The following is a 16072-nucleotide window of genomic DNA, read 5'->3' on the forward strand; positions in this document are numbered from 1 at the left end:
TGGCTGAAGGGAAAAAAGAACGATATCTGTGTGACAAAACATAAAACATAGTTCCCAATAGCTCCAAGCTTTACCACAAATACTAACATAACGTGGGGTAAATAAAATAATTAAATAAATAAAGGCACCATGTCCTAAAAGGCATGGATAGCAGGCAGAATCTTCCACAACCTGCCAGAGTCAATTTCTTGGATATAACAAATACAAACAAACTATGTGTTTTGAGAAGTAAAACCCTAATTTTTAGGTTTTGCCTCGCCAAAAAGATGCGCTCTGCGCATCTTTTTTGCGCAGGCAAAAACCTAATGAGTACTGTGTGTGGGTTTGGGTCGGCCCTCGTCATTCATTGGCTGGCTCCATAAATGGAGCGTAGCCATTGGACGAGGGGCCTGTCCGTCAATGCCGGACCAGACACGGGGGCGTTCCCGAGATTCTTTGGCTTTTGCCGACGTCACGCGACGCCGGGAACGCCCCCGAATCTGTCCCGGCATTGAGCCGGCACCCTTTCCAGCTTGCGTGAGTGCTTTGCCGTCCGTGTCCCCTCCCGCCGTCCGTGTCCTCTCCCGCTGCAGACTGCAGGCTGCAGGAACACGGAGCACGGAGCTTCCCCCGCCGCCGAATACACGCAGGCAGGCAGCAGGAGTCTGGAGTCTGGAGGCTAAAGGCTGGATGCTGAGTCGCTTCTCACTAAAAGCGAAGGTGAGTGAGATGGTGTCCTCCTCTCCCCACCTCTCCTCGGCTCCTCAGCTCCTCGCCTCCGCCTCCTCGCTCCTTGCTCCTCGCTCGTTCGATGCTCTGACCCTGCACAGCAAGTATTGAAGAAAACAAGGGCTACCGACTGCTCTCTATAATAATCCTGACTGAAGAAACGCTGTCCTTACGGAATTATGAGCAACTTCTAACTGGCCGAAGGGCCCCTTGAGCCCGTCGGAACACAGTCACTTTTACCGGCCGGTTTATACTCCAACTGCCCACATTATAATTTGGGGGTCGAAATGTAAACCTACCATGTTGGTCGGTAAGCCTCTGACAAGCGGTTGGAGGCTTACTGACCGAAATCGCAATTAGGCCTTTTATCCTTGACCTATTCATTTGTCTATAGGTGTTAAACACATTGTAAACTAGTTAAAAAGCATACTCATTTACACAAGTCTAGAAATAATAAGAGAGTATTTCAGTACTGAAATATCTTCCGTGGCACACCCAGCTAAGTCTCCAATATCTGGCAAGGCCCTCTTAGTCATTTTCTAGAGGCTATACTCTAATTTCCATATTCCATATCCTGTTTTACATTGGTTTTTTAGTTGCAACATAATCTGCTCATATCCAATTGATTTATTTTTTAAATCAATCAAGTTTCGAAATTCAAAACAAAACAAGACTAACATGATCTTTCTTTTGAAATCACAAACATAATGGAAGTGCTCCGCTGCAAATTGAGCAAAAAATTTTTTGAGATATAAACTATACTCTTCTTGAAAAGCACCGAATTTCTCATCATTATTTTCCATGATTATTACTGAGTTTATAGCTCCTGTCATACTTTTCTTACAACGCATGCCCATTTTATACAAAGTTTCCATTAATCTATTTTACACTGGTGCCCTATACATATTTTACCACCAATAACCTTACTAGCCAAACAAACAAACATGAAGAAAAAGTTACTTAATTTAAGTAACAATATTCCTGTTGGTTACTAAATACTCTCTGAGATTCCTCTACTTATGAATGTCCCAAGCACCAGTCTGGATCCAGAAAGTTACTCCTTTTCCAATAGGTCTTCATTACCTCTCTGTTCATTAGCCTAGAAAGTACCAACGCCACCCTATTTTATATCATACTGCCTGGTGCACTGGGTTCAGGTCCTTTTTAGGTCAAGCGTGAGCTAGCGCACAAGTGCTGCTCTGTAAAGAGCTGTGGTAATTGAGTACGGAGGGTAGCTTCGCCCACTTCCCCTTTCCCCTTTTTAGGTTTTGCCTCGCCAAAAAGATGCACTCTGCGCATCTTTTTTGCACAGGCAAAAACCTAATGAGTACTGTGTGTGGGTTTGGGTCGGCCCTCGTCATTCATTGGCTGGCTCCATAAATGCCGTCAATGCCGGACCAGACACGGGGGCGTTCCCGAGATTCTTTGGCTTTTGCCGACGTCACGCGACGCCGGGAACGCCTCCGAATCTGTCCCGGCATTGAGCCGGCACCCTTTCCTGCTTGCGTGAGTGCTTTGCCGTCCGTGTCCCCTCCCGCCCCCCGTGTCCCCTCCCGCCCCCCCTCCCGCCATCCGTGTCCTCTCCCGCCGTCCGTTTTGTAACATGTTGTGTTTTCAATTTGAGAAAACACAGTCCTCGGTGTTCCGTTTCCTCCCCCCCCCATTGCTCACAGTGACTCAGCAGAGCCTGCCTGACAAAGGCGACGCTAATGACAAACGCTCGCTCTCCTCCCCCGCCATCTTACTACAGGGCCGCTCCCTCCCCTGCCTGAGCTCGCATCTCCCCGGCAGCATGAAATGCGCAGATCCGGTTGGCTGGCAGCCGGCCTCTGCTGGCCAATCAGCGCTCCGCCACCCGGATCACAGGGTGACAACAGTGTTCCCACCGGTGCGTGCCTGGGCCTGTCACCCCTTGCGGCCTTTGATTGGTCAGCCTTTCAGGCAGACTGTGCTTCTCTTCCGTGTTTGGGAAAGCAACGAGACACCCAACAGACCCCTGCATTGTTCTCTAAAATCTAATATTCACTGTGCGTGCGGGGCTCATCCGAAGTCTCCCACAGCAAGGCCTGTGCAGTCTCCATGACAGCATTTAGCCCGGCCGGCCAATCCTAGCGCGGCCGGCCGGCCGGAAGTGCCCGCCCCCCCGCCGCCCGGGGGAAGAAGGAAGACGGCGGCCCAGAAGCAGTATGGCGGCCCACGCGGGGCTGCCGTGGCCTGCCTGGAGGGAGCCCCGGAAGAAGCGGAGGACGTTGCCGGTCTCCCATGCCGAAGAGGGAGACCGGAGAAGTGCCGCCGTCGCAAGGTGCAGGTGAGTCGATTTGTTTTTTTATCTGGGGCTAGGGGAGGCTCCCTCCCGCTACCCGTGGCAGCAGTGGGTGTGGGGGGCACGCAGGAGTGTTGAGGTACGCCCCTGTGGGTGTGGTGAGGTGCCGCTCTCCTGGGTGGGGAGGGAAGTCTGACTCTCTTATGTCCCTGGGGGCTCGGCTCTAGCCGGGCATAGACAGGAGATGCTGACGGTTTTCAGACCCTCTGCCCTATCGGGCACACTGCATGGTGGTGGTGGTTGGGGGACTGCAAAGCGCTCACTACCGGCAGCCGCAGAGGTGTGGAGAGTCCCGTGTTGTGTGTGTCCCCCTGTTTCTCGTGATCCCACAGACAGTCCCGCGCTGTTTACGTGCCCGCCGCTTTCCGTGCCTTCCCTCCTCGTCCCGCTCTGCTGCTGATGAATTAAAAGTGAGTATTTCCAAAGAGAAAATGTATTTAGCGTGAGAGAATATCAATCAATTTCAAACGTCAAAGAGAGTCGTTTTCATCAGTTTCCACATTCTTAGTACTAGGTCTGGTGGTGATTTGATCCTGTGATTTCCTGGAGTGAGCATGCGTGACTTGCCTTGGAGCAGTAGATGTATTTTAATTGCGCGTTATGTAATATGTAAGTGGGGTTGGAGTGGCTGCGAGTGACTTGTATTTATATAGCGCTTACTACTCCTGGCGAGGCGCTGATATAAAATACATGTCCACATCTACCCTAGCAGGAGGCGAGATGATTACAGCGACTGCTTCCCAGAGTTGTCAATCACGCCATAATGTTTATAGAAGTGAAAAGTCAATGTGCAGTTGTTTCATTTGACACAACTCTGGTTCAGAAAGTGCAGTTGCTGGAGGGGACAGATAAGTAGCTGTGCTCCATGTCAGCCTGTCTCGCTCCACCTGCTTCACTAAACGCTTTCCTGATGAGAGAGAGAGAGAGATTTGTTTAAATACCAGGATAATTGCCGGCAGCAGCACCCTTGCCGTGTAATGCCTTGTACTACATGTGTGTTAGCAGTCGCCTCAGGCTGTTGTTTTTTATGCAGGGGGCGGGATTTGATCATGCCCATTACGCCGTATTGCTTTTCAAAGGCAACTGTTGCAGAGCCAAGTGGGCTGTTGAAAATTGTGTTTTCTTCACCTGCCCCTGTTGCCTGCTTGTGCCTCCGTTTTCGTGCCCCTGTTGCCTGCTTGTGCCCCTGTTGCCCGCTTGTGCCTCCTTGTGCCCCTGTTGCCCGCTTGTGCCTCCTTGTGCCCCTGTTGTCTGCTTGTGCCTCTGTGTGCCCCTGTTGTCTGCTTGTGCCTCTGTGTGCCCCTGTTGCCTGCTTGTGCCTCTGTGTGCCCCTGTTGCCTGCTTGTGCCTCTGTGTGCCCCTGCTTGTGCCTCTGTGTGCCCCTGTTGCCTGCTTGTGCCTCTGTGTGCCCCTGTTGCCTGCTTGTGCCTCTGTGTGCCCCTGTTGCCTGCCTGTGCCTCTGTGTGCCCCTGTTGCCTGCTTGTGCCTCTGTGTGCCCCTGTTGCCTGCTTGTGCTCTGCTTGTGCCTCTGTGTGCCCCTGTTGCCTGCTTGTGCCTCTGTGTGCCCCTGTTGCCTGCTTGTGCCTCTGTGTGCCCCTGTTGCCTGCTTGTGCCTCTGTGTGCCCCTGTTGCCTGCTTGTGCCTCTGTGTGCCCCTGTTGCCTGCTTGTGCCTCTGTGTGCCCCTGTTGCCTGCTTGTGCCTCCGTCTGCCCCTGTTGCCTGCTTGTGCCTCCGTCTGCCCCTGTTGCCTGCTTGTGCTGTGTTGGTGTGTGTGGAGGGCTCTGTGTGGCTGTGTGTGTAGGAAGCTTTGTGTGGCTGTGTGTGTAGGGGTCTGTGTGGCTGTGTGTGTGGGGGGCTCTGTGTGGCAGTGTGTGTGGGGGGCTGTGTGTGCGGGGCTCTGTGTGGGGGTGTGTGTGGGGCGGCTCTGTGTGTGTTTGTGTGTGTCATTTGCGATAGATAAAGCTAGTGGCATTGTAAATGACAATGCCATTTATTTATGTTAAAAAAACATAAATAAAAATAATGTCAAGAGCAATGCCAATAGCTCTAACTTTAACAAAGGCAAAACCATTGCATTGTAAATGCTTGTTAGTCTTCCAGTCAACAGCTTTTAATGGAGTCTGCCTGGTTGGTCAACCATTTGGAAGCAGAAAAGAAGTGTCTTTGATCGTCATGGACCTTGCCTCGGCTAGATTTTGTGAGAAGCGGTTGGGGTACTTATTCAAAGAATCTGAATTTCCCAAAACAAATGTAGAACCACCAGGCCTCCCATTTAGCACATTCCCCCCCCCCCCCCTCCCTTCTCGCTTTTTATTTCACGCAAGGCATTCGACAACAGCGTGTTTGACGAGTAACAAACACTCTGAAAGAAAGCGTTTCTACTTTGGCATGGCGAAACGGCTATCTTACTTAACCCCTTGTCCCCTCCCGCCATGGCACACAGTATAAATGTGCCCCTGGCTCGTTGCTTCCTGAAGACATCGTGGGTCACAAGCCACCTGCCCTCTGCCAGGAACAGGCGCGCCAGTGCTTTCCTGGCAGAGACCACAGTGTGCCATTTATTGAGCAGTCACGGGACAAAGCACCTCCACGCAGTCTGCTAGAACTGCGTGAGCGTTTTTTCCTCTAATAAATTTCAAACGAGCCACGCACAACAATACAAGGAGACAACAGAACACCAGAACACGGAGGCAAAGACGAAGACTGAAAACAGACGGAAAACAAAGACGACAGCCACGAGCCACGCATAACAATACACGGAGACACCAGGACACGATGGAAATGGAAATGGCTTACCTTAAACACAACAAAAACAGGAGCATACATACCGCCGGAAGCATTCCGTGCAAAGCGCAGAACACTTGTTAGACCTAGAAAAAAAAATAGATTAGATAAATTTCAAGGAACAAATGGCTTACCTTAAACAGGATAAACATACCGCCGGAAGCATTCCATACACGAAAACAAAAACGACAGCAACGAGACACGCAAAGACGGAAAACAAACACGGAGACGACATGAGACGGGGTAGACTTACAAAGTCAAAAGAAAATTAAAACAAAATGCTGCTTACCTGATCGCAAATAGAAAGTAATTCCTGGCAACCTAAATCTCGCAGCCCACTCCTGCAAAAGACACTTTCAAAAAGACCAAAACATGCCGGAAAAAATAAAATACCACCCACCGCTGCATGATGTACTAAAAAGGGGCGGAGCTGGAAAAAACGCCGGAACGTCCACGAATCTGCTCCAACATTTACTGGCACATCTCTCTTCCAATGGCTATCCTCCATTTATGGAGCTATCCAATGGAAGAGAGAGGCGGGTTCAAGCCCCGTACTGAAGATCAAAAGATTTCGCCTGCGCTACGCAGTGAACGCCAGGCGAAACCTAAAAAGGGCCTTCTTATTTCAGCAGAAACATTCAGGAGTTAACAGGTTAAGTAAGAAACTATACTGGAAGTGGGATACTGTTCAATGTGTGCAGTTTGATGTCGCAATAGCTGTGTAGGCGTCCGTAGAGAAAACCAATCCCAAGTTTTGAGTCCTAGTTTCCCAGTCGCAGCTTAGTCTTATTCCAAAATATTGAAACTGTCAAACACTGACCGGGGGATTAAGAATTGCTTTTAAGTGATGCATTTATCACCTTCAATTACTGTTTGTCAACATCCTTGTGTAGCTTGTCTCTTGCTTTGGCTATAGTTGCAAGTCTTACAACACTTGGGGGCAGATGTATCAAGCATTTTGCGAATCGCAAAGGCTGAAATTCGCGGAATTTCGGCCTTTGCGACTCGCAAAAGCCATTTTAGCATTTTTTGATATGTAACAAAAAATCGCAAAATAAGGAATCGCCAAAAATTGCGATTCATTATTTTGCTTAAGCATTTAAGGAATCGCAAATTTTGCGATTCCTTAAATGAGATGTATGTAACTTTTTGAGATTGCAAATTTGGGTTAAGAAATCGCAAATTACCACCAACTTGTAGTTAGTGTTAATTTGGGATTTCTTTTAAAAATGCCCTATTTGGCATTTGTGAGGGTGGCATGTGATGCATATACATGCCCGTAGGGCATGTATGTGCGCCACATGCACACACATGTAAATTTCAGGGGTGCAGCAGGGTGTCTTTGAGACACCCCTGCATCCTAGAAATAATTCTCAAATTGCGATTAGCAAATTGAGAATTCGCAATTTGAGAATTATTTCACAATCATTCCTATGGGCCTCCTTGCCCATAGGAATGCATGGGGATTATTCCTTAATTGCGAATTTGCAAAATGCGAATCTGCAAATAAGGGAAAATAAGGAATCGCTAAAAAATAGCAATTTTGTACATACATTCCATTTTGCGATTTCTAAATAGCGATTCCTTAAAAATCGCTATTTAGGAATCGCAAAATCGAATCTTGATACATCTGCCCCTAAATTTGGCACCAGACCGTAATAAAATGTGCATTTGTTATAGTTTCCTTCTGGGGCAATAAATGGAAATTAAATATACGACATACTATAGAAAAAGGCAGGGATGTGGAATTCCTATAGCCCGACCCCTGGGACATATTGTTTGGAGTCCAGGGCAACAAGATTTCATGTGTATTTTGTCCAACCCCCTACAGCACAAACCCTATGGCAGCCAGTTTACAGTAGCACAACATAGATCAGGGAAAGGCATAGCCTGCAGTTAAGGTAATATTTGTGACCTTATGTTAATGCTGTTCAATCTTGTATTTATGGTTCATTATGCAAAGCCTTTATTATTAGGATGAGCTCGTTAAGTAAATGTTGTAAGCTCAGACTGCACTATTGACAGTTGTTCCAGTATAAAAATGTGTACAAACGTTTTTAATGTTTAGCAATATGAGGTTTTTTATAATACTCTCAGAATGCTCTCTGATTAGATGCGAATATTTGCAGAAGCTTGAAAGTAAGATTGATGGTTATTTGCTTTCAAAATAAAATGTTCACAATAAAATGCAAAAACATTCCGCAAAACTACTGTAAAATTTTAAGTACCATTTCTTTGCAGCATCATTTACTACAATTTGTTGATGTATGCTAGTATTTCCCCAAAAATGTAATAATGGAAAATCAGTGTAACCAGTTTCAATAAGACTATGGGAAACTTAAAAGTAAACAAGCATTGGTAAAGCCAGTAGATCTGAAATTGTTGGACAGCCTTTGGGTTTTGTCAATGTCTGACTTGTTTTAGCATGGTTTTTGAAAAACCTTATTGGTGTGGGAGCTGCTGGGCCCTCACCATTATAACAAACATTGGAAAAAACACAAAAAAATAGGTCTACAAAATCACACATTGCACAGTAGTTCCTGGCACTGAACAAAACGACTGTGTCTATATGCTCCTTGTTAAATAACAGAATGCTGTCACTCACAGTGAAGCAAGCTGATCGAGAGAGAGAAATAGAATTTTAATAAACAAAAAAAGTCATGGTTAACGCCAGTCCAAATTAAGTGCCCAATTAATAAATAAAGTCTCAAAAGTGCACCTATGTCCTTGCATTAAGTGCACTAATATGGATTTCATGAATTGTCAAGAGTTTACAGAAGTAGGCCAAGAAATAGTACTCCTAGAAAACATTTGTAAAATGCATTTTTGCATGAGGAAATATGCAGGTTTAAATTTGCTCATGCAAAAATATGAGCGTTTGCAAGTTTACTTTTTCTCCAATCACTTTTGCCCCAACCCTGGAAGAAATGTTATGTCTGCAAATTTCTAACCTTTCTCAGTATGGGAAAAGATTAGAGAAGAGTTGGCGAAATCCCTTAAAATATGCAAGTTAGTAGGTTTGCACAGACTCAAAAGGGCATTTCAACCCTGGAACTATTATTTACCATTACCTTCAGCCCCAGTATATAGATCTGCGGAAACATGGCAACATAAGGGAATTGCTATTATTCAAGCACTTCTATGGACTCAGAAAGGCTATTTCAGAGCTCTTATATAATGGGATTGCTGTCATAATTAGTCGCCACATTACATGGAATAGAAGGGACAGGTAGATTTTGTTACGGGGCTAGTAGATTTATGAAGCCACCTGCCCCATGGACAAGTAGATGTTTTATTAAATTCCACACCCCTGAAAAGGTTTAATCATAGTGCTGTAAAACTGCTTAATTGTCCTCTTGTTTGGACAACAGAAATCTGGGAAAGTTTAAAATGAAATGTGACTTAAAATGAAATGTGACTCCTTCCTTGGAAGTAGTTTGCAGAAATGCTCTTATTCTAGCTCCCTTTTAAAAACTTCTGTTCTGAAATATAATATTTGAGCATTACACAAATGCATTTGTTTGTTTGTTCTGCAGATTAGAAGTTCTGGAGAACGACCCAGTAACGAGGACATCTTGAGGTTCTCCAAACTCTTTGAAGACGAGCTCACTCTAGACAATCTCACTAGGCCTCAGCTAGTGGCCCTCTGTAAGCTGGTGGAGCTCCAATCAATTGGGACAAATAACTTTCTGCGCTTTCAGCTGACTATGCGTTTGAGATCCATGAAAGCTGATGACAAAGTAAGTTTCTTAAATCAGTGGTTTCTAGTTCTCTTAGCAAGCAACATTTCAGTAATTTATTTTCTAAACTAACAGCAAGCTTGTGCTAAAGTGTTTTGATGTTTATCTTGTGTAGATTGCTTTTCGCTACTGAGTATTTTGTACATTTTGCAAGTACTGGGCACACGTGTAAGATAAACAGTATTAATACTGAGAGATTGACACACAAATTTTAGGTCGACACCGATGGTGTAAAAAGCACTTTGTTTATGTATCTTTCTTTCTTTTTTTCAAAACATACAACGCCAGCCGACACGTGTGTCTTCAACATTAGGATATCTGTGACTCTTCAGGTCTGTAAAATCATATCATGACATTTAGAATACAAAACAAATAATAGACAACAAAATAAGATAAAAACAAACATAAACCAGTTAAAGCTTCACTGGTAAGTGTCACGTCCCTATTAGCCATTAGGTGCACATATGAAGCATCTATAATCACGAAAATGACCCTTATATAGAGGGTGAAAAACCAATATGAACGTGGAGTGAGATGCTGGTCAAACGGCAAACGAAAATCTTTATGGTGGTGCAGTAAAGGAAGCAATGTAAGTGACATGATATCTCAACAGTAATCTCCAAAGTATCATTATGAGATCCATGTGTGGATCGGACCAACCGAAAATTAACTGGTGGTCACCTGTATTGAGTTGAAATACTAGCAAATGGTCAAATAAACCACCAAACGATAGTCATATTGCAATTAGGGTGAAGCTAGCGTAATCTATGACAATGGTGAATGATGATGAGCAAACATCTAAACAAAAGACAAATGATGTAGTAATAATGTGGCTATAATGCTCAGTATGGAGCGTCGATTTGAACAAAATTATTATGGGCAAATGGTCAAAAGATCAGCAAAATTAGTTAATTAACCTGATGGGGTGCTAGCAGAGTCTGTCACTATAACCAGTAACGAAATGCATGTATCAGAACTAGGAGCAAAATGATGAGGCAATCATACCCGGTACTAATAATCATGCAAAAACCAACATCCAGGAAGGAATGAAAGCTGTCGCCGAGTGGATGAAGAACAGCCGTCTGAAGCTGAACTCTGACAAGACAGAGGTCCTCATCCTCTGCTCCACCTCCTCAGCCTGGGACGACTCCTGGTGGCCAACCACACTGGGAGCAGCACAAACACCCACCCTCCACGCACACAACCTGGGGTCTATCCTCGACTCTACACTCTTCATGACCAAGCAAGTCAACGTAGTCTCGTCCTCCTGCTTCAATACCCTCCGCATGCTCCGCAAGATCTACAGGTGGATCCCCACCGAAACAAGAAGAACGGTCACCCAGGCCCTCCTCAGCAGCAAGCTGGACTACGGAACCGCCCTCTACGCAGGAGCCTCAGCCAAACTACTGAAACGGCTACAACGCATACAGAACGCCTCGGCCCGCCTGATCCTCGACATCCAGCACCACAGCCACATCACACCACACCTGAGAAAGCTGCACTGGCTTCCTGTCAACAAGAGGATCACCTTCAAGCTCCTCTCCCACGCACACAAGGCACTCAACAACACCGAACCGGCATACCTCAACAGACGACTCTCCTTCTACACCCCGAACCGACCGCTCCGCTCCGCCGACCTCGCTCTCGCCACAGTGACCTGCATCCAAAGAGCGACCACCGGCGGCAGATCATTCTGCCACCTTGCCGCCAAGACCTGGAACACCCTCCCCATCCTCCTACGGCAGACCCAGGACCTACTAACCTTCAGGAAGCTTCTCAAGGCCTGGCTATTCAAGCAGTAGCAGCATCCCACACCACCGCGCCTTGAGACTCTCGGGTGAGTAGTGCGCTTTACAAATGTACTGATTGATTGATTGAGAGATTCATCAGTTTCCGGGAGCGGGGAAGGCTAGGAGAAGGGGAGTAATCTTTATCTGTGCGCATGTAACCATAGTCTTTCATTGGAGGCCACTCTCAAATGTTGCCGTCGGAGGCCTATGAGGCAGTGATCCACTTTTCCTCTCTGACTCCTCCTTCACTCTCAAACAACTTGATGCCTGATTTCTGCACCTCCCCTCTTTGTGCTGTTGACTTTCCTGGTCTTCTCAGAAACTGGGGCACCTAGACAAAGTCCAAGAGAATGTGCTGCACACGAGACTACTCCCGTTGCGCTTGTTCACAGATGGAAGATAATCTTGCTGGAGGATCTCAGAAGCACACTATAGTTTTCCCCAGGCACTGGATCACTTGCATGACACCCAAAGGGAGCAAGTCACAATCTCATCAGTATAACCTTGCGCCAGGGCATATAAACCAGCAAAGGAGGTGCTGCTAAGAAACGCTGCAGCCATGCCGCCCAGCAAGCTCCTCCCTTGCCATGGCTTTAAACATAGATGATGGGCAGTTTTCAGAGCCGAACCAGAAGGATTGGTGGTGAACCAGCTAGCAGAATATTTGAATGTCTGGGTGGATGAATTCAACTGTCAGCGTCTACAGGCTCACGAGTGGCAATTGCACCCAGAGGTGGTGCAAGTTCTCTTCCCCGAGGGGGGAGTACCTTGGCTCGCTCAATGTTAGCACTTTTATGCTTGGTAGTTTCGCTTGGAGATGCGTTACACCTTGAGTCCGACTCGGGACTCCTGTATGCCTTTCCGCCGATATCCCTTCTGCCCCGAGTTCTCAAGAAGATCAGGACCATTCGGGCCAAAGTCATCTTAATGGTTCCGGATTGGGCATGGAAAATGTGGTATCCAGTACTCCTGGGCTACAACATATGTTTCCCTCTTCCTGTTTGTGATGCCCCAAAAGGGCCTAAATCTTCTCCTTACTTATTTAATGTGTACCCCATTCGTGCTGCTCCACAGCTGTCCTTTGTAGCTTCTGACCATTAAATGTTTTTTCCTGAGTGTGCAGCACAACCCTTTCATCGTGTTCCTGATTGCTGTCACTTCTGCGAGTTAATCCACATTACACTAATTTCTCAGACAATTTGGTTCTGCGTACTCCTACCGAAAGTTGTGACACTGTACCACATCAGTCAAGCCATTGCTCTGCAGTTCTATGCTCCTTCTCACCCTTCTAAAGTGGGGGAGAGTCTTCATTGCTTAGACCCCAAAACAGCACTCCGTTTCCACATCGATTATACCAAAGACCACAGGGCGTACGATTAGCGCTTTGTGGGTTTCGCTGGAGCAAAAATAAGACAAGGGTGTGCAGAAGCATACCATCTCGTGCTGTATCGTGCTCTGCATAAAGATCTGTTACACATTAGTAAAGAGGCAGCCTCTAGAAGGCTTCTGCACCCACTCCACAAGGGCCAAAACTGCTACCACTGCGTTAGCATGTGGAGCCCTCATCCTCCTAGACATCTGCCAGGCAGCTACGAGGGCATCCGCCCATGTGTTCAGGAAGCACTATTGTCTAGGCAGTCAGGTAGTCCGAGAGGGTCATTTTGCCTATTCAGTCCTGCCGGACTTTCTGGCAGTAGCAGCATCCCACACCACCGCGCCTTGAGACTCTCGGGTGAGTAGTGCGCTTTACAAATGTACTGATTGATTGATTGAGAGATTCATCAGTTTCCGGGAGCGGGGAAGGCTAGGAGAAGGGGAGTAATCTTTATCTGTGCGCATGTAACCATAGTCTTTCATCGGAGGCCACTCTCAAATATTGCCGTCGGAGGCCTATGAGGCAGTTCCCAGGCCCACTTGCATAGGCATTACTAGATTGGTGTCTATTCAAAAGGTGAGGAATCTGCATCTAGAAGTCTCTGCCAGAAGAACAAGTTACTTAACTTCGGTATCGTTCTTTCTGGTAAAGAGACTATCCACAGATTCCTCCGCTACCCTCCCATGCCCTGCATTGTGTGATTGGCCTATACCTAATAATAAGAGTGCAAGGCTAAGAATCTGCACACTGAGGTTCCAATTTGCCTTTGGGGCTCCACATCTGGAGGTGCGGAGAGTCTCGAAAGAAACTGACAGCGCATGGGAGCGGCACCATTATGGACCCCAGACGTCACTTCCAGAGCAGAGTATTGTCTGTGCAGAACCGCACTGTGGCACATTACAGCACGCAGAGGTACTACGAAAAAAGTGTCTCAATCCAGTCTGGCGCTCTGGAATATTCAAAAAGTGAGGAATCTGTGGGTAGATAAGGTCTGTACTAGAAAGAGCGTTACCGAAAGTAATTCACTTGTTTATCAGACCAATATGAGTACATTTGCATTTCTGGAGTATTGCCAGTGCCACTGGAATTATGTGCCAGTGGAGCACCAAATAAAGCTGCAGCGTTCACTAAATTATGCATCAAGAGCAGCCAAAGTATGCAGCATGATGCAGCACATTTTTGGATTGTATTACTTCGTTATTTTGTAATTATTACTCTTGGTTATGCTGTCTGGGCAAAGATTTTGCGTCATTTGTACCAGTTTAACAACAAAATACAAAAAAAGCAACAAAATTATAACTAGTTACCCTTTGTGAAGGGTCTTCCACTGCCCTTGAACATATTTCGCAATGCCCAATTGAGAAGCTTCATTATTAAAAACATGCTCTCAGGTGAATACTAGTCAAGCTTTCAACCAGAGGCAGCAGAAAAACAGCTTTAGGAGAGGAAATGTATTCTGCTTTCCACACTTGGCAGTGGGGTTGTGTTACTTCCTTATCACATACTAAGTCTTTGCAGCATCTTCATTCAAGTACCATTAGACCTGGCTCGGTATGCTAAATTACTCCATTGTTTTTTGGCGGCAGATTTCATCACTGGTTCTCTGCACTGCTATGGCACCTTTCTTGGATACCTTTAATAAACTAATATTTCTATTCACTCCTGTAAGTATGCCATTGAGAGTTCCACACGCTCAGCCCTCATCTCAACACTTAAGACCCATAATTGCTAGCCATGGCATCCATTCTCAATAACTAGATGTCATTCAACTGTACTGTGAAAACACCAATAGAGCTGACTGTTCGATATGCATCACATATAAACTGATATTCCAGAACTAAATTGGGCGGCAGCACCGTAACTGAATTCTCACTGATCATTTTTCTTGGCTGGCACCATTCACAGTAAATAGGTCATCATGCCCTAAACGCTAAATCTCAGGTTGCACCATAGCTGTATATAAAAACCACAGTGAGAGGCAACCCACTCCAGCTCCATCGTTTGCTCCCTACGCACAGCTTTATCCCATGAGGGACTTCTGTCCAATAATGATCACAAAGGTATTCTCTCTAATATCTTTTTTGACTTTTCTAAGTGAAACTAATAACTGCACAACAGTGAAATCCTTATTAATGTTCAATTTGTACTGGGGATAAGCAGTAGTCATCATGCGCCACCTTGTTTACATGGTCTCCTGTAAGCCATTGTGTTCAGCTACAACCTGGCTGTATCTATACCCCGTGTCTTTAAAAAAAAAAGCCCTGTGCCTAATCTCTGTGCCTACCTATACTCTGCCCCCTTCTCATGGCCCAAGTGTGAGGGTTGTGGAAACAGAACAAAGCCATGCTGTGCTCCGAGCCCTTCAGTCTCCATGTCTTTGTGAGTTCTAAGTATATTTCTTTCTCTTAGATTGCTTAAAACAAAATTATGAGCCAATTTTTCCTGTGTGATAGCACCCCAAAACGGCAACCTATGGCACACGTGCATTTACGGTTCACAGAACCCACTTGAATTATTCAGAGATCTTGATTAATGCACTTTTATGCTCATGTGTGTCCCAATTCCAGTGAGCTAAAAAACGGTGATGGATCAAGCCCTGATCTCTTGACTGGGTAGGAGTGTTCTGCTTAATTCAGATACTCTGTCCATCACCACCCCCTTTTCTGAATCGTTTTGTCCACCATAAGCGTGGAAGGGTATGCTCAGATGTGAGTCCCTTGCTCACTGCACCATCAGGATTCAAGCAAGCCGGGCCGAAGACGGCTGTAATGCCAGAAACCGGTCCCCGGAAGCTTGTTTCCTTTCCAGTAAAAGAATTGGCTTGGTAGTTTGGTCTGCCCTGTTCCCATGATGCACTGGGCCAGGGACAGACTAATTTGCATGTAGCCAGGTTCTGAGCTGGGATGGTGCAGTGAGCTAAAAAACGGGGATGGATCAAGCCTTGATCTGTTGACTGGGTTAGGAGTGTTCTGCTTAATTCAGATACTCTGTCCATCACCACCCCCTTTTCTGAATTGTCCCAATTCCGCAAAGCAGGTGTTGGGGGTCTTGGTCAGGCAATGCCTGTGACAAGGCGTTCGTGAACCTCTTCACGTTGGATAATTGAGACTGCAACAAACACATGTTCAAACCAAGCCTGACATACATGGACTGTTTGCAAATCCCAAAAAGTGTCATTTGGAAAATATCCAATTTGAATTAGAAATATGATCCAAATGTACATAAACGTAGCCGTTGGAAATCCATTCAGCACCTTTTTGAAACACAAGTATCTCAAACTATTGATTTTAGGTACACCAAACAAAACAAATCACAGACCTATTCTGAGTACATTTCTGTCAACACAACAAGT

The 16072-nt window shown here is 46.0% G+C and overlaps 1 protein-coding gene across 1 annotated transcript in view; it reads left to right on the forward strand.

The window, feature by feature from the left end:
• LETM1 (leucine zipper and EF-hand containing transmembrane protein 1) overlaps positions 1–16072 on the forward strand; it is a 733094-nt gene that overhangs the window by 341098 nt on the left and 375924 nt on the right. The window contains exon 6 of the mRNA XM_086964211.1: positions 9352–9555. Within this exon, the coding sequence (XP_086820337.1) occupies positions 9352–9555 (204 nt within the window). The remainder of the gene's footprint in view (positions 1–9351; positions 9556–16072) is intronic.

The sequence above is a fragment of the Lissotriton vulgaris genome, chromosome 3_2 (assembly GCF_964263255.1).
Source record: "Lissotriton vulgaris chromosome 3_2, aLisVul1.2, whole genome shotgun sequence".
NCBI lineage: Eukaryota > Metazoa > Chordata > Amphibia > Caudata > Salamandridae > Lissotriton > Lissotriton vulgaris.